This window comes from Cyphomyrmex costatus, unplaced genomic scaffold (genome assembly GCF_001594065.2).
Source record: "Cyphomyrmex costatus isolate MS0001 unplaced genomic scaffold, Ccosl1.0 scaffold245, whole genome shotgun sequence".
Classification (NCBI taxonomy): Eukaryota; Metazoa; Arthropoda; class Insecta; order Hymenoptera; family Formicidae; genus Cyphomyrmex; species Cyphomyrmex costatus.
The window spans coordinates 1-19,511 of NW_017276532.1; the positions used below are offsets into that span (position 1 = coordinate 1).

The 19,511-nt window shown below is 31.5% G+C and overlaps 2 protein-coding genes across 4 annotated transcripts; both read right to left on the bottom strand.

The window, feature by feature from the left end:
- Positions 1-77: 77 nt before the first annotated feature.
- On the bottom strand, positions 78-5,143 carry LOC108774342 (glutamic acid-rich protein-like). 3 transcript variants are annotated; one of them, XM_018540428.1, is made up of 9 exons: positions 4,930-5,143; positions 3,226-3,423; positions 2,707-3,132; positions 2,366-2,637; positions 2,139-2,226; positions 1,800-1,874; positions 1,208-1,492; positions 730-1,104; positions 78-407 (listed from the first exon to the last, which is right to left on the bottom strand). In XM_018540428.1, the coding sequence occupies exons 1-9, from the start codon at positions 4,979-4,981 to the stop codon at positions 193-195; spliced, it is 1,986 nt and encodes a 661-aa protein (XP_018395930.1). In that variant the 5' UTR covers positions 4,982-5,143; the 3' UTR covers positions 78-192. The 3 variants fall into 3 exon arrangements, with proteins under 3 accessions (XP_018395930.1, XP_018395929.1, XP_018395931.1); XM_018540427.1 differs by having other exon boundaries at positions 2,366-2,640; XM_018540429.1 differs by lacking the exon at positions 1,208-1,492 and having other exon boundaries at positions 2,366-2,640.
- A 4,710-nt stretch (positions 5,144-9,853) lies between these two features.
- RasGAP1 (Ras GTPase activating protein 1) lies at positions 9,854-15,999 on the bottom strand. The gene is made up of 15 exons (XM_018540434.1): positions 15,945-15,999; positions 14,127-14,247; positions 13,767-14,036; positions 13,491-13,647; positions 13,199-13,386; positions 12,777-13,112; positions 12,471-12,672; positions 12,165-12,383; positions 11,960-12,084; positions 11,714-11,848; positions 11,477-11,518; positions 11,269-11,375; positions 10,934-11,177; positions 10,506-10,847; positions 9,854-10,409 (listed from the first exon to the last, which is right to left on the bottom strand). Exons 1-15 carry the CDS (start codon positions 15,997-15,999, stop codon positions 9,854-9,856), a joined length of 3,099 nt encoding a protein of 1,032 aa, XP_018395936.1.
- Positions 16,000-19,511: the final 3,512 nt, after the last annotated feature.

Genomic DNA, 19,511 nt, shown 5'->3' on the forward strand with positions numbered 1-19,511 from the left:
TATATATATATACACATATTATATATACATATAGATATATATATATGATATCATATTTTAATATTTTAAAACTGCGGATCTTATACATCGCATATTTACGATACAAATATAACATCGAAAAAACAGTAGTGACGTGTCAGAAGAAGAAAAAACAGGTATGTCCATCAAAATTATTTTGCAAGAACATACACTCTAATTGTAAAACTCTTCACCAATCTGATATTCTGCAGAATCGTTTTCTTCGTACATGATTATATCATCTGTATTTGATGTATTCTTACTAAAATCATAAGCTTTTTCTCCACTTTTAGGTTGTTTATTATCCACCTGCTTAATTTCTCTCCTTGTCTGTTGAAAAGCTTTTCTCGCTTGAGGTTCCACACTTGAGCCCTTTAACTCTTTAACACCTGTTTATGAAAAGTAATAATTTTGCAAAAATAGATGTTATATTTAAATCTATAGTTTTACATATATTTAAAAAGACGTTAAGAAGGATTAAAACAAAGATCCTCCATGCTCATTTTAATTATATCTCACATATAAAATTTAATTATTTATAACTGGGAAATGGTAATGTTTAATCTGATGAAAATGACTACAACAAAGTATTTTATATAGAATCATATTAATAAATTTCTCTATATTATATATTTAACAAAAAATTATGTATACTATTAATCATACTATTAAAATTAGAATAAAAAAGAATATTAATAATTTATTATTTACGTTTTGGCATCTTATCATGTTCCTCTTCTACCACTTCTTCCTCTTCCTCCTCCTCTTCTTCCTCCTCTTCTTCCTCTTCATCTACCTCTTCTTCTGCTTCTTCAACTTCACTATCTTGTGGAGTAGGTAATTTTCCATATTTTGCATCTAATTTAGCTATTAATTCAGAATCGTCAACATTTTCGATTTCCTCATCATCTTCTTCATATTCTTCTTCATCTTCTTGTTCAGCTTCTTCTTTTACTTGTTCTCCGTCTTCTTCTATTCCAGAAACATGTTCACCTTCTGATGTTTCTAATTCATAATCTTCTTCCTCTTCTTCTTCTTCTTCTTCTTCCGATGATATTTTAGATTGGCCATGTTCAATATTCATTTCTACAATTAAGAATATAAATAAACAAATCTGTTGTACAATTTATCAATAAAAGGTATAAGAAAATATATATAATGAAAAACGATAATGTTATTAACACTGCACCTTCTTTAGTTATACTTTGAGCTGGCAATTTTTCTTTTATTTGTGTTGCTCCATCTTGTGGAATCGATTTCGTCAAGTCGGTTGAAGAAATATTTTTATTTTCTGACTTATTATATTTGAATTTCAAATCTTCGTAATTTTTTACTTGTAGAGGTGTTTTATTTTCAACCTTTTCAGTGGACTTAATTACTTGTTTAACGTTAGGAGGTGAAGTTATCGTTTCATGTCTTGATAAATCAGGTACGTTGATTATATCATGCGAAGAACGAAAAGTACCAATATCAACTAAAAATTTGAATTATTCGTTGTTCATCTATTGATTCTAAATTTGTTTTTCAAACATGTCAAATATACTTTAATTGAATTATAATCAATTATAATAAATTCATCTACATAAACAAATTACTTACCTGCAAAATTTTTATTTAATCTTTTTAATTATAATAATATAATATTATATAATTATTCCAATACTTTTTTTACATCTGATATTGATTCTAATATGTGTTATATTAATAATTCTTTTTATATATCCTATAACAATTATAAAAAATATGCTGACATAAGATAATGTGTAAAATGAAAAATTTACCGTTGTTCCATCGTCTAACGAGAACAAAATGCGCAGCAACAACAAGTGCAACACCGACCCCAAACTTCACAGCCACTGCAACCACCATATTATTTCTGATTGCTACCTTTTTTATTATAAGAAAATATCGTGATTATTATAAAGCAAATATATTTTAATTATATACTATAGTGCTGATGCTGGTATTATCTATTGTTTGGTTATTATATGTTATTATAATTAAGCGAGATAAAAATTAAAGAAGAGCATGGAGGATCAAATATGATGTCTATATTTATGTAATTATCCGAAGATATTGTTGATATATATTTTGTTATGAACACGATCATGATTACTTACCACTAACAGGTTCTTCATCTTCTTCTTCCTCTTCGAGTTCACTATCTGTATCATTTAAATTTTCTTCTTCAACTTCTTCACCTTCTATCTGATAAAAACGCATCAATGACAAAATATTGTTAATATAAATAAAATAATCGTTGTTAAAATAGATTATTTCACAGAAATAGTTATAAATTAGACAATATGTATATATACAAAAATAATAGAGAACAATATGTATATACCTCTTCCAGAGGTTCAGCACTGTTATCATCGATTTCATTAACGCCAGGTATACCTAGGAATTCCTCAGATACATCATTGTTCTTGTCTTCTTCAGAATTGTTAATAGTACTAAATTCATCAAAGTCTATATTATTTTTCTTATCTACATCTTCGTCCTCATTTGTCTCATCAACTTCTTCTAATATACCAGTCCCGTCAAATTCCTGTTGCACATCATCATCAACTTCTTCAGCAATATTTTTGTCTTCCTTTTGTTCCCTTTCGTTTTGATCTTCTGAAGATATTATTTTAATAAAAAAAATATGCTTGAAATTTTTATCATATATCGCAATTCACGTACCATCTGATGTATCTTCAATTTCTACGTTATTCTTTTCTGCTCTCTCTTCTTCTTGCTCTTCCTCTTCTTCTTCTTGCTCTATTTCTTCCTTATCTTCTTCGTCGTCATCGTTGTCATCATCGTCGTCGTCGTCGTCATCGTCATTGTCGTCTTCTTCCTCCTCTTCCTCCTCTTCTTGTGTTTCTTCCGTACCTTGTTCTATACTTTCATCGTCTTCTTTCTCAACTTTTGTCGACTTTGCATCACGATCTATTTCCTTTTCTTTCTCTTCTTCTTCCCCTTCCTCCTCTTCTTCCTCTTCCTCTTCTTTCTCTACTTCTTCGCTTACTTCTAGTTTTTCTTCTAGCTCACCATGATTGGATGGCGAATCATCTACCCAGCCTTCAAATATACCTGCCCAACGTGACGATGCTATTGGCGTATCAACTTAAAATATAAAGATGCGATTTTAGCATTTCTTTTTACATTTAGTTAGTTAAATTATTGCTCTATGTCAAAAGATCTTATTCTTTTATTTACCATCTGTGGTTCCTCTATGTTCGAAGATTATTATACCAATTAATCCTGCAAGAACAGCCAATAAAACAAAAAATATAATTCGAGCACACCAATGTCCGCCTGTGCTGCTTTCTTTATAAATGTGAATGGTGACATTTTCGGCAGAAGTATCAGTCGGGCTAATCAAAGTAGGTGGTGGGGTACCAGTGTCTTCGTCATCTAAAAATATAATAAAAAAAGTGTTTGAATTATTAACAATTTATATTTGTGTACATGAACTTAATAAATAAAAAAATCATAGAACACATGGAAATAAAGAATAAAATTATTTGTAAACATTGTTAAGAGGAGGAGAAGAATAAAAGAAAGAGGGAGAGAGAGAGAAGAGGGAAAGAAGAAAAGATCGAAAGATAGAATAGCTCTTTATGATATTGTCATAAGTTTAAAAGCGGATATATGAAATGAAACTTGAAAATGTGATATTACAAATACATATACGATAAATATAGTGTTATTATTTCAATTAGTAATTAATTTTCTTAATGAAAGTATAAAGCAGGTATCGTCATATGTATAAGAGAAATATGCAATAACATGTTTAAAAAGTAGAGCAAAATTTAAAAATAGTTGGACAAGAATATGCTTTTGGACTGGATAATACAGTTTAATCTATTTTTGAAAGCTGAAGGGTATGTTGGCTCGAAAGTTACTAAAATCCGTATATTCTAATTCGAATGACTTTGCCAAATTTTCTTAGGTCAGTCGAAACCCAAGCAATTGTACTTTTATAAGCCGCATTTAATGAGAGTTATATTAATAAATAATCTATAAATCTCATCTCAGCTAACGACACGATAGTGCCCGTTTATTAATATTTTGATATGCTCCAATTTAAAAGAAATTGATTGCTATTTGGGATAAAATAGCGCGAGACACTTGCAAGCTGTTTTAAAATAAAAAAAATTCGTAAGGTATAATTTAAAATTAGGAGACACGGCACTAAGATATAATTTTTACGGAAACTGTATGAAACAGTAAGCTATTTTCTTTTAACAGTAATAATCATACAAGACAATTATGTAATGTAATTGATCTTACAATTGCTTTTTCATAAGAACAATGAGACGTTGCAATAAATATGCAATAACTATTACAACTCTTACAAGTTATATTGAAGAATTAATGGATATGAATTTAATAAAAAAAAAAAATCGAAATAAAATGTATCGCGCGCACATGATCGGGGCCAGTGGCTGTCAATGGCCATCAGTGACTGCTATTTGCTGACAGCCACCGTACGCGGATATTTTTGGAACTTGACAGAAGATTGTAAGAATAAAACTACATTATGCGCCCGTAATATCGTAGGCCCGCGCGAGGCCGTTTTCAACGTAACACGTTCGTCTTGCAAATATATGCGTAAAATACAACGAACGTTAAGTTCGTGGGGCATGAAATCATAATCACAAAATCTCATAATGGCGCGCAAAGCGCAAAACGTAAATTCTTTAGTAAGAAACGTAAAAAAAAAAAAGGAAGAACGTAAGCGCGGCGAGATTTTGATCGATGTTTTCAAATGAAGGAAACGAGAAAGACGTACTTGAATCAAAGCAGTGCCGATAGGAGTGTTGGGATAAAAATAAAAGAAACAAACATTGCTAAAAATATCGTACAACTGTAGGAGTCGTGTTACGAAAGTGCTCTGTCAATTGCACTCAGTTTTACCTTTCTTACGTCGTTTTTCCTTCCGTTTCCTTGGCTGCACATCGCCGGACATTCTTCGATGAGTGAACGCTTTCCCGAGTACTGCTGATCGTCGCGAAGAATTTAAATTTTCAAACGTCAATCGTTCACCGCACCACTCTACAAAAATTTGATTCGCGGATAGTAGATCGGCGCTGCCGAGCGCGAAACATCCTAATATAAATTTATTCGATATTACTAGAGTAACTAGCGCGTTGCGCATGCCACCTGCAATTCATTAGGTTTCTTCGCGGGTTCTTACACTTCTTGCACTCGGAATCTTTGCTTCCTCACTCTCTCTTTCTCCCCGTCAAACGTCCGAATATACATTTATCTCGTTTTAAGAGCAGATATTTTTTAGGGATTTCTAGCAATACAAACAAGTCTATTATTATCCATTGTTATTGATTTATCAATAGTATCAGTCGGTATAATAAAAATCGAACATGTGCAGATTAATATTATAAACTCATGGCCGGTGTAGAAATTTATTACTTCTCGCTCTTTATCAAAAATTTAATTTCATAATTAAAAAAAAAAGAAATATTTTGTATTACATTAATTCTTTTCGTTTACAATTTTTAATTATTATTTAATAAATTGTTGCCATATTTGTGTCGATTATTTCGAAAAAAAGATTGAATTTGTTGAATGGATACAATATATAGAGGAAATATTTTCGATGTTATCGAGACTGACAATCGATGCGACCAAGAATTGTCTCGAGATCATGTGGTCTTCTCGAATTATTCTCGAAATTATGAAAGCAATTCTTTTATATGCAGAAATTGTTTCATTCATAGAAAAATTTTATAAATTTTTTATAAAGTATTTTCTGTATGTAATACATGTAAAATTATTTTTCACACTTTTTTCTTTCAAATAATTCCAAATTGAAAAAAATTTTTTATTTCATATATCGTTATTGTCCAATAGAACTCGCCTTTTCCAATTATCGCAAAGAAAATTCGAACGTATATTAATTACAAAAGATCATTACACATTTATTCTTAATGAATACGGAAATGTTGATGCAAAACGCATAAAAATGCGCTATTGTACATAAAAGGACGTTTCGTTTATTGCAGGAAAAATTTATATACAATATTAAAATACACAAAAAGTGTATTACAGAACATTAGTTTTCTCTCTCTTTCGTTAAATAATGTATTATATACCAATCAGTAGAAATGTCCAAATTATATTATAGAATCAGCCTAAAGATATCGCAATGTTTGTAGCATATTCGTATAATATATTCATGATATTTCTGCTATAAGGATTATAATATATACATCATATATATATATATATATATATTGTATATATACACGTACACGTACGCATGTATGTATACATTGTATATGAATATACATGTACATAATGCTCTCTGTAAATATAAGAGAAAGCATTCTGGAGTCCTCGACATCGATTTTAAGGCACAAACTACGCTGAAGGTTTTCTATATTAGTTACTGGGTGAACACAACGAGAGAGATTATATAAAAATATTACTAAATTATTAATATAAAATTAATATAAATAATACCGTTCGTAAGTAGAACATATCACACATACCTGCATCAAAATTTTGAAAATATATAAATAAGACACATTTATTGTATTAATTGCAATTTTTTTTAAGATAGATTGAAACTTTGAATCTTTTAAATCATATGTAATAATTTGTCATGAATTTTTCAATTTTTTCAAGCTTCTATATAAAAAATTCCATAATAGTGGTTTTTAATTACAAACGATAAGCGTTCTTATAAACTTCTTGGTTATTTGTTGTTACTTAATACGTAAGAAAATTATATTCAATTTGTGTAAATAAAAAATGCAATGCAAAATTAATATTATTGGAAAACAAGAGAATACAAGATTAAATCCTTCTAAGGGAAATTTATTGCAATTGTAACAATTTTAAATAAACAGTTGACTTTAATAATCAATTATATAAACTAAGTTACATTTTCCTTCAAATATGAGGTACTTGACATTGATTGCGTTCACCAAAGAAAACTGATCAACGAATGCTCAGTCGCGCAGTGATTCTTTATTGATTCCTACGTTTAGATCCAGTGAAGAACTAAAGGCAAGAACTAATCATATTAAAGAATCACTAAGAATTCACTAATGTTTTCTCTGCTAAACGCAGCCATTAATTGGTTCGACCATATTTTACTTTAAAAATGATACTTGTATTTCTCTATATCGTACAGTAAGAAAAAATTTGCCAGCGCGATGTCATATAATAATAAACTAATATCATTTAAAATTGTTCATTAATTTGCATCTAACAGTTTTACTTAATGATTTATATTACCACAATATTTTCTACACTGAATAACGAAAAAATTCTATATACAAAGGCCTTGTATGGATATGTTAAGTTTTCAAACTAAGTTCACACACACAGTACCTTAATCTCGCTCAATATATTTAGATAATCCAACTATTTTATAAATAATTTGATTTATCTACAGATTTACTAAATACTTAAATCTTACAACTAGCAAATAGATAAAAAGATTAAATGGAGATTTATTTCCTACATGTGGAAAAGAGATTTCTGTACACTCTGTACATAACTAATGTTTATAAACTGTGTATAATATTTATATAATAATTGAACGATAACTATATACCTTTGCCTTAACAATTTTCTTGTTATTGTGTGTTATAATTGTTCTCTATTAGAATGGAGGGATTATAATCGTAATATTATATATATATATAGTATGGCTTGTAGAGCTATTTGACATATGAGTTTCACATCATAAAACATAATTTTCGGTTACAGTTGTTTTCACAACTCTATGCATTATAAATCATTGTTATATGAATATATATATATATATAATAAAAGTTATCTCTTTAGACAGCCTCAACTAAATCGATATTTTTATATTAATACATTCTTCTTCATGCTTTATCAGAATGAAGAAAAGTTTTTAGGCTTATTCACACACACATGGACACACACACACACTCACACATTATGTTTTCATCATATTCTCTCTCTCTTTCTCTCTCTCTCTCTCTCTCTCTCTCTCTCTCTCTCTCTCTCTCTCTCTCTCTCTCTCAGAATTGTTTCATTCTGTAATTTTACCAAAATAAGATTTCGCAGTAACTTTTCGATAATATACTATTTACATAATTAGAATTTATTGCAACAAAAACCAAATATTGTCAATACTTTTCAGAATTGCTCTGAAAAAAATATTATAGGCAACTAATCTTTTTTACATATATTAAGTATATGTGTTTTATTATCTTTATATTAATTAATTGCTTCACATCGATCTGTGATTAACGAATTAATCAGAGAATTAATAACAAATTTTTTAAATAATTAATTTTATCTTGGTGCAAGTGTTACAAAAGTATATCGCATGATCTAATTTTTTTTATTAATTAGAATAAAATAGAACAAAATTTGCTATAAATAGCAAAATATAATTATCATCATTTGTAACTATACAATTAAAGATATAGTCTTTTAATAAATGCCGAATGTTTACCTAACAAGTGTAAAAAGTTTTCAAATTAATTATAAATGATATATCTTAAATAGAAAATTTGTAGCTAAAATAGCTTAAAAGTTATTACGAATGCTGATTACATATTCTATCACAGAAAATTGATCAAATATTCATTCAATGCATAATTATAATAGTATCGTACACAAATAATATATGAAAACAAAAACTTATTAATATAGTAAAGTAATATTCAGTTTGGAAGTGCAAGATCTTTTTTGTTATACTTGTTACATAATTTCATTTTTTGTAAAAATTAACAGATCTAGCATTTTTCTGCACATTTAACATTTTTGTTTTTATATAACACGTTCAACGTTTTTATAACAGTCATATTAAAATAATTAATAGAATATAAGAGTTGATAATAAGAGATACGTATTCTTAAATAAATGTAGCTTTAAACTATTTTGTTTTATAAGAAAAGAAAAAATTTACAAAATAATAAATGCAATAAAAAAATTTACTTTCGTTTAGGCTCTTTTATAAAAAAAATTAATTTAATAAATTTAGTGCCTATACGATCAGATATCTTTTCCTACTGATTCGATTAAAAAATTTAAAACTCTTTAACAAATTATAATCAATTCTATTTGCAACATTAATAAGCCTTTTTGTTTTTATTTTATGTATTTATAATGAATTGTGTTGAAAATTGATGGAATTATATGTGAAAGATAACGATAATTGTGTCTACAATTACAGTAATTTTTCTACAGTCTAGAATAATAACTATTACATGATATTACATAACTAATGTTGAGTGTTTTATATCGGCGAGAACTCGGATTTTTCAATGGATGAGATTACAAGTTGTGCAATAACACAGCCAATGTCATGTTTATGCACATACATTTTCAATATATTGAAATGAGGTGATAATAAATAAATAATTAATAAATAGTAGAGATTTTGATGACAAGATGTTACGTTCTCTGCAAAACGTGGTAACACAAATCAAAAGATACGTTAAATTACATTGTTAAAATTCTCTCGTATTTATATCTAGTGTCCAGATATAAGAGATTAATTAAAACGATTCGTTCTAAAAGGCAGGCATACACAAACAGAAAAAACTGCCTCCAACAGCAGAGTCATTAATTTATACAGAATAGAAAGATTGTATATATATTCGTATACAATCCTATGTACATATTGTACATACGATATATACATATGTATATACGTGTATATATATATATACACACATATATAGCAATAAAAAAAGTAGCTAGAGGACTGTACTATTCTTTTAATTTAAAGAAACAATCAATGTAAAAATCTCCGTCTTTTTTCTTGTTTTTCGGAATTTTTTCTCAATTTCTAGGAACGTGCAACTTATATTTGTACATCATAGATAAATTAATGATTGCCACGCTCACTCATCGAATTACAAGATATGTCAGGGACCTCATCCTGTAATCGTCTTGTCAATGTACATTCGCTCAGCATTCTAGTGTTGTCATAATTTCCCAATTTTCGCGATAATGTACCTGATAAATTAATACTATCTGCCGTCAGTAGACTAGTGCTGTCTAACCTTTTATTATTTTCCATATTTTCATTAGCGTTTTTTTCCGATTTATCAGATCTTAATGTATTATTTAAACTATGATCGAATTTTCTGAGATCATTTTGGATACTCCTGATAGTATCACTTTTATTTTCGTATCCTCGCAACAAGTTATTTTCATTCTCATACCTACGATTAATGGAATCAGAATCAAGACGTTTTCTCAATGTTTCGTCGTATCTTTGACTCTCGACCATTTTTCTAGAGAATCCCGTGTCGTAATGTTCCGTCTCTATGGATCGTTGATTTAGACCGTCCGACTCAAACATTCGCTTTGTAAACTGATTATCGAATCCTGCTCTACTAGCTAAATGGAGGTAGTTGTCATCACCGATGGGAGCTTGTCTATAAGAATAAAATACCCAAATATTATTTCGTTAAATATTTTAAATAGCAAAAATCTAAGCTATGTCTGATAAAATAATTGAGTATATAACATACTTGCTGCCGTACTTGGTGTCGCGTGCCAGTTTTCTAAAATAGGCTCTATGTTCACGCTGCAACGCGTATGCAGCTTCTCTAAGTGCGTTTAAAGTCTTGAAACATGAAGGTACATCTTCAATAGGTGATCCACCGTCCGGAATAACACACATATCGCTAGCGCCATAAACTGCTTGGCATTCACACGCATTCATCAATGTCTCGAGACGCGGCATATTTGTAAAGATTAACGAATGTATTCTCTGCAAATCGCGATCCGGGTCTAAGACCATTTGTAGTCCAGCCTCTATACCTGGTGATACTTGACTACATCCTGGTGCAACTTCAGCAACTGCCCGACAACTATATATTATGCAGAAATATAAACACATAATTAGAATAGACATACATACACATAGGGGTTTCTTAATATTTACTATATTACTCACCAAAGCCAATGACCATTGATGTATGCACTCGGATGATACTTTTCTAAGCGATTACTGTTTGTTTGACATATTTTTGTAAGAATGTCAATCCATTCCTTTTCTTCTACACAATTACCAGCTTGAATATATAATGCCCTTTGTGGTTGAATAATTTGAAACATGTTTTTCATCTTGAAAGAATCTTCATGAAGTCTTTCCACTGCTAAAATTTCTTCTAATGGTATCTTACACAAAGGTTCTTTACCTATATGCATAAATTATTTCATAAAATTTTGTACTTTTCTTGTATATTTTTTCTTAAGAAAGAGATATCTACATCATAAAAAATTATTTACCTTTCGTTTTAGAGTATGTTAAGTCATGCGTAGTAAGTCTAAAATATCTCTGCTTAAAATTTTTGCGACCAAATCGTTTTCTGCCTTGTGCTCGTTTAATCATTACTCTATTAAAAGAATTACAATTAAAATATTCTCGTATAAAGATTATGTTTCAATAGACACACACATATACACATAAATATAAAAGTAGTACGATGATACAAACCTCTTGTTACAATCAGTAGTATGCATAAAGAGGAAGTATATTCTATTAGAAATATATGATTTTTTTAGGATTTTACTTGTATAGTCAATATAATTTTAAAATAACCAAATCTGATTCAAAAACTATTTATATTTTATTACATCCTTTCCTTCCCTCCCTCCCTCTCTCTCTGCGCATGTGCGTTTATGAATTTTTGATAAAAAGAGATAAGTGAGAAATAGATATCTGTATACGTACCCTTCTTTGAGTACCACTGGTTGTTCTTGCAATATCATTGGACGTTGTTTCGTAATACCGCTACTATTACTGCTGGTCGATATTAATTCTAGAAATTGCTTGACAGCTTGTATATGTCTTTCTGTATAAAATTCTCTATAAAAACAAATTATACATATAATAACGAAAACAGTTTATTATGTTTAATACTTTATCTCTAAATATTGGCTATTTTTCTTGTGTATGAAGTGTTTATTACAACTTTACCTATATACACATTCCATGTATTCTTCTTTGCATACACTGCCTGCGCCTCCTCTGCAAGATACTAAATTCCCAAGACTTTGTATCGTCTTAGATATTAATGTTAATGTCCTATTGGTCTGAGAATCCTATAATAACATATAAGGTAAATTTACAACTATTATATTAAAATATTTTCTTATAATACATCATTTCAGCAGTTATTTACAATTTGTTCAGTAGTGATATCAAATAATCTTGGACCCAATATTGCAGGAGCAAAAAATCGTAAAAAGATAAATCCACTTATCACCGAATATCTCACTTCCTTGTTTTTCGGAAAGTGAGTTGCAGCGAGCTCTCTCAAACACCAGAACATTTCACACATTAAAGGCGGACACCTTATTCCCGATGTTGTTATTGCCATAAATACTCTTTCAACATATTCCTATAAAAAAGATAGCAATATACCATCCCATCTAGAAAAGACGCTCTCGTGCGCGCGTTTGTGTAACAAGTACTTATGATTCAATACCTTTAAATTCGTTAAATTTGTCTCTATTGTATTGCCATCCTTTACCCGAGTTGGGTCTATTTCACACGGTTTTTTTTCAAGAAAAACTTGTTCCATCGCAGGTCTAAGAGTACTGTGTAAATAATGAAGACCTGCTAATCTCATGCCCTCGTCCATCATCTTGCTCACTAAGGTATTACCGCGAAAAATGGTCGTTGGATCACTTAAATAAAATTATTAAATGAAATTTTTATATAATTAAAAATATTGATTAAGAGTTGATATTTTTATGAATTTAAATTAAAATAATATAATTAGTTAACTTACGTCAATTTAGAAATCTCATGACTAGCAAGTGCTCGCATTACAGATACCAACTGTCCATGATGCACCAATACTCGGACTAATGGTTGTGCAGCTTCCATTTTACTAGCTACAATTTCACCCAATATATAAACAGCCGATGACGTTATCGGCTGAACATTAACGCTTTGTAATAACAGACTTTTCAGTCTATCGTACATTTCCGACGAAAAGACGTGATCGGCTACATAGTGAATCTTCAAACGTAAAGATCCCAAACCTGGTAAAGTACCAGGTGGTGTTGAATTACTTGAAATTTTACTTGGACGATGTTTTGCTGCTCTAGGTTGTAAAAAATACCTGTATAAAATAAAATAACATAATTCATTCAAACTGTCGTGCAAATCCATGATCTTTACAAAATTACAACATAAGCATATATATACCATGCGGTTGTTGTACTAGTTGGTTGTTTTTGTAATCCTTTCAACGTTACGCGGATCTCGCCAAGAAACACCGGTTGTTCTCCCATACCAGGAGATGCATGCCACAAACCAACAACTACTTCTCCAACTTCAGCTCCTTCAATAGAATAATGGGAGACATCTTTGTCTCTGGTCTCGGTTAACTCTGGCTATAAAAGAAAGCAATTTCATATACTCTATGTGTATGTACAATACTCTACATGAATATACATGTGTAGAGAGAATAAGCTGTAAAGATAATATATTTTCTTACCTCAAATATAAATGTTTCATTAAAACGTGGAGATGCTGTTTTCTTTTTAACTTTTGTGCGTTTTGATATTTGTTTACCATTACTATAAATGACTGTAACAGTTGCAAAGGGATCACAGCTACCATTTTTAATGGTTAATTCACTACATTCTATTATTCTGCAATGCATATAATCAAATATTACTGAATATTCTAGACTTTAGTTTTTTTTATATACGAGATAGTGGCGCACATATATAATGTACAGTATACATATATTATTATGGTCACTACTTACCTTACTGTAAGTTTAGGCTGAGCGTGTTCAACTTGAGGTTGCAAAGCAAGTTCTAAATGAGCCTTGCCTTGGACTTCAGAGTCAGCATCGACTGGTTTCAGAGGAAACCAATGCTCCTTGTTATGATATGTAGCTAAATCTTCTCTTTTTATTGCTACTTTTCCCAAAATTTTATCTTGTTTTAAATGTCTATCTCTATCATATACATAAATACCAAGGTAACGAAATTTTCTGGGCACTTCAAATTGAAATTCCTCTCCAAAAAACGGACTGTACAGAGAACATGTGAAAATATTTATCACAAAATTATTTTCATTTATGAATTATATCACAAGATAAAAGAAATTTTAGTAGACTTACTTGAGAGTTCTTTCCATAGTTGTCGTTCTGAATATTTCCTCTTGATCCAGCGATAGGGTGCAGTAAACATCTCGTGTACCCGGAGATCCATGACTTCGACTTTGAAGATTCTTTGCTTCTCCTATAAAAAGTATTGATAGCTTAATTGCTAGTATTTCTTGAGAAATAATTCGAAGATATTTGAATTACATCTTAATCATAGTTCGAATAATGAAATGATTAATAGCAAATCCACTTGCACATACTGGATCAGTGCATACTAAAAGTTGTTATATATAAAATTTATGAAATTAAATGTAAAAGTATATATCTTATATAATTAAATGCTCAAAAATAACATTGCATTATTAAATAGATACATATATATTTTATAGTAAAAGTTGATTATACTATACTACTGCATTTGAATACTATAAAGCAGTTTAACGTGCATTAATCTAGTATAGTGCGAGTGACCAAGTTCACTATAAGACAAAACAAGATTATTGCATTTAAATACACTTTTATATCTTATAATTATGTCATTATAAGTTTTTTCACTTGGAAGTATCATTTTATGCAACAACTTCACACAGAAGGAAAGTATTGATAAATTATAGTGAATTCGAATGTGCAACTGATGCATATTAAAGCTGTCATAGATTGTCGTAAAAATATATGTTCAATATAAATACAAAAACGAGTTAATTCGCGAAATTTCCAATACTTTATTATGTTATTAAATGAAATATGTATTTTATATTTTCGAAATATCTGCATTTCACATTTACACTCTGATTAAATCAATGTACAACGGCTTTGATATGCACCAGGACGCGCTAGTGCTTTTAACCGAATCGCTATTAGAAAAATATATTGTATACATTATCACACGTTACACGTAGAATAAAAAAAAAATGAATGTCATGTGAAGTAACTCGGATGTACTGAATTGTAGAGTAATTGATTTCCAATAATTATTGTTACGCAATACACTGCACTTTTAGCAATTTTCATCCACTTTCAATGTCACTAATTAATAATTTTCGGAAATTTCTTACTTCAGACATTTTAAAGGCAAAATTCTGATTGTATTTTAAACTTTTCAAATGACATTATAAGTATATTGACATTAATGTCATTCATTATTTATTAAATAATTTATCGAATACACAACTGAAAAAATCGTATCGTAATTTCGGCAATTCGTAAAAAGTCACGGAGAGGATTAACGAGCCTGGGAGGAAGCAATACACAGTACGCTAGACGATGATTCGGAGTCATTCATAGGACCGCACATCGCGTATTTCGTGGAAACGAGAGCGAGGTGAGATTGAACATTCGATCGAAGACTGACTAACGAAAATTTCGGTACGTTTAAATTTTTACGATCGCACAATCTTCTCGCCGTACGATGCCGTGCGGCGGCACATACACAGCAGTTACGCACGCACGCGCGCACACACACATCCCGACGTCCGCGCGCGAGCGCGCGGGCGCGTAGGAGGACAACGACGCGTGGGAGTCGAGAATGTACGCGTCGATTGCCAGCGAATTTCGCGTGAAAATCAGACGTCGTCCTCGAACGGTACGTAGAACGGCTCGATACGGCATCGTCGGCCGGCGTTCGTTGCCCATTTCGAGCCCCATTGCTCGGTGAGAAGGTGGATACGGCCGTGGGAGTCGAATTAGGTGACATCCCGAACGCGCGCGGCGCGAGAGGAAAACGGGGCTCGCGATCGCGGCCACAATCCACGGATATATCGCCGTGGCGACGACTCGCGTCGAACATTACGCTGGGAGATCACTCGCGGTCGCACCGCACGCTCATTTCCCTACCGATTTTGATCCTTAGTCTCTCTTCAACGCGGACTAGGCGCGTCTTCTCAGCCATGTTACCTCCATGACACTACTGAGTGACTACACGAACGAAACGCAAGCGGTTCGTTCATTCTGTGAATGGGTCTAAGTCAGGGCCGTAACGCCACATTCCCGGCGCCCCCCGCCCTACCCTACCCGCCTCTCTGCCTGTGGCTGCTCCTTCCTCTCTCGCTACGCTACATCTGACTGGATCTGACTATCCGACTTCGCATCCCCTCCCCACCCCTCCCCTCCCCTCCCCGTTATCACGCGATGCCATTATGGCCATTACTTCCTTCTTACGTCCGTTCTTGTCGAGCTCGCGCGTTTGTGCTCGCGCTTAACAAATTCATGAAAAAGACCGCGTGTGGAGAGAGGAGACGTGCGGAAACACGAGGTGGCTTTAAGAACTCACGAGAGTTATCGCGCTTATACGTTGTTCGTTTCATCGTTACACGACGTATGTCTTATACGCTGCACTGCTTTATTCGCGAACGTAGGGATTCGAGTATTTTTTGTAATTAAGTATACGTCGCGTATTACTAATATTTGTATACATGTTACAGAAATACGATTGATACGGCCCGCTTTAGGACAATCGACATTCACCCGAATACGCATATTTTACTACGTGAATGAAATCGATAATCTGCAACTATGAATGTAGCGACATATACGCGATAATGATTGCAAAACCCCGCTTTTTTTGTTACGGAAGGATATTAATGATAATACCGATGTAATAATAGATTATTCTTATTTGCGTCACTCGTCATGAATCGCTTGCAGGTGGTGACGTACCACAGTTTTTGTTTTTGGTATCGCAAGATGATGTAAGATATATTCCTGTTATTAGCAAACAATACGAGAGTTAAGATTAATAATTAATCTTAGCAATTAATAGTTACAACCGATCGCTGATTTTTAATTAACACTTTTAGGATTAAAATGTAACAATAATATGAAAGGATAAATTCTTGATCCAAAAATTATAGATTTATAAGTCTTTCTATTGGAATCAAAATGAAGTACAGGGCAAATAAAATTTACATTTATTCTCCTCCGAAAGAATTATCTTTGTCAATCGTGTATGTTGAAATTGCATAATTTTATCACATTAATAAATTAGTATATTTAACGTACCTACATATCATTCGATAATAATCAATTATATTGCATTATTCTAATTTTTACAGGAACAAAAGAATTAATTTTTTGGATCTTCGAATTTTATTTACAAGAATATTTAAATTTGTCCCTCCTTGCCCTCCTCTCTCATTGCTATTTTTCCATATTGTTTATGTTACATCACTTATGTAGTGAAATCATACAGTATGATAGAGAAATATACATTTGTTTCCGAACCAACGCATCTATTTCCTTTTACGTGGAACAATTTGTCAATGGATCAATCGCATGCACCATGGTACGACAAGTACTCGTTACGAGGTTGGCTTGTACCGGGTGACTAACACATAAAAGCTCGCGCGTCACGCTCTCCGCCGTTCGCGAAGTGAGCACATGACATATATGAGCGCAGGATTAAACCCACTGCTTCCACGACTCGTCTCCCTCCCACCCTCCTGCTCTTTCTATCTTAAGCGCGCACTCTATCTTATGCTCGATTCTTTTCTATATATATAATATACATTCATATATTATATATATATATATTTTTTTTTTTCATATATATAGACATAAAAGAAAGGAATATATATATTTTTTATACGTATAAGTGTATGTGTATATATATATATATAGGGATTATAAGGAATTTTTTATGTATTTCTTTCTTATCTTTGCTACATCAGATTTATCTGTTGTCCATGCACGAAGTTAAGTCTAGCGAGCGTTATATACTCACACGCACATTTGGAACTATATTGGTTTACGTCGCTTAACTATACATGCGTATATAAGTGGTGAGCCACTTCCTGGTGGCGCAATGGCTCGCTTCCTCTCTTTCTCTCTCTCTTTTTCTCTCTCCCTCCTTCCCTCCCCCTTCCTTTTTTTTTCTTTCGTGTATGCATCGTCGTTTCTTCGATTCTTTTTCTCTTTTTCTGTCACACTTTCTCCCTTTTCATTTTTCTTTTATTTATTAATACAAGTATTTATATCATCTATATATATATACATCTTTACATTATATATATATATATTTTTTCCGAAATTATTGCACATAAAATTATCAGAACCTAATATGGAACAAAAAGCGCAGATATAAAATAACAGATTTCACATATCAAATAGATACATCGAAATGCATATATCAATCAAGTTGGAAAAGTGATATTTTCTCAAACAGTGAGAAAAGAAATAATGTGAATTGAACGCAGCTATACATATATTTTTACAATCTAGATTATTAATTCTTATAGAAAAAAATCCTATAGGGAAGATTCCGAGTATCTCGCTCGACAAAGTTGGCAGATCGATAGGTCGTAAGGAAAGAGAAAAGCTTATTGTTGCTTGTGAACAAAAATTTTGCTACCTTCTCCCTTTGTTACCTCGGTGTGAACGAGCGCAAGGTAACACGCATTACACCTCCATACGATCGTATCGAGCACGTTGAAGTATACATTGAAATCATATTAATTACAGCCGGGGTGAAAATCTCCATAAACGTGCCGACGATCATGATGTCTACCATGATTTAATGGCGTGCAAAAATACATAAAGGATATTTTTTTTACGCGATGCTCAAGTTTTCCACTCTTGACGACATATCGCTATCTGGATCTTAATTATAAAGATTTATAACCACCGAGAGCAACCTCGGAGTAACTATAGTTTCGTATACTTTTGCGAGACTTTCACAAAAGATTTTCTCATACGTATACAAACATTTTTTCCATTATGCGACACGTAATGTCCGTGTCTTTTAATAATAAAAAAAAAAAGAATTATGGCCTTTCGTTACTTTTTATCATTATTGTTACGCATTTCTACGCAATACACACTTTATACAAATCAAATTTGGGTCGCGTAATTTAATTTTACTCCACACTTTTTCCAATTTTTATTTAATAGAAAATGTTTAAATTTGTTTTACGTTTTTAGTAAATGTTATCATTGATTTCGTTTTTCCTAAAAATCATTCAAGTTACTTTGTGTGATACAACTTTAAACATATTCAAAGTTCTATTTAAAAAATTCGAATGGTTTTTGAAATGTTTAGATAAAACGATAATATTTCTTCAACTTTGTCACCCTGTATCTTTGAAACTAAATCGTTTCGAACAAATGGTCGTATAAAGTTTTTGTCTTGAATTTGTGCAGGGAATCAGTTCTTATAAAATCTTTTACCGTATTTAGTGTACACCCTGTATATTTTTTGTAACGAATTCAATCAAAACGCGCTATCAAGACGACGCTTTGGTGTTTTATCAAAACTAATCGCGTCGTCGTAAGTATAAGTACGAGTATTATTCTTCTCCTTATCGCCGGAAATGGACTTCTTAAGCAAATTCTTTTAGACGCATTAATAATACTTACATTTGAATGATAACGCAACGTCCTTCGCATAATACTTCCGTTCTAGCGACA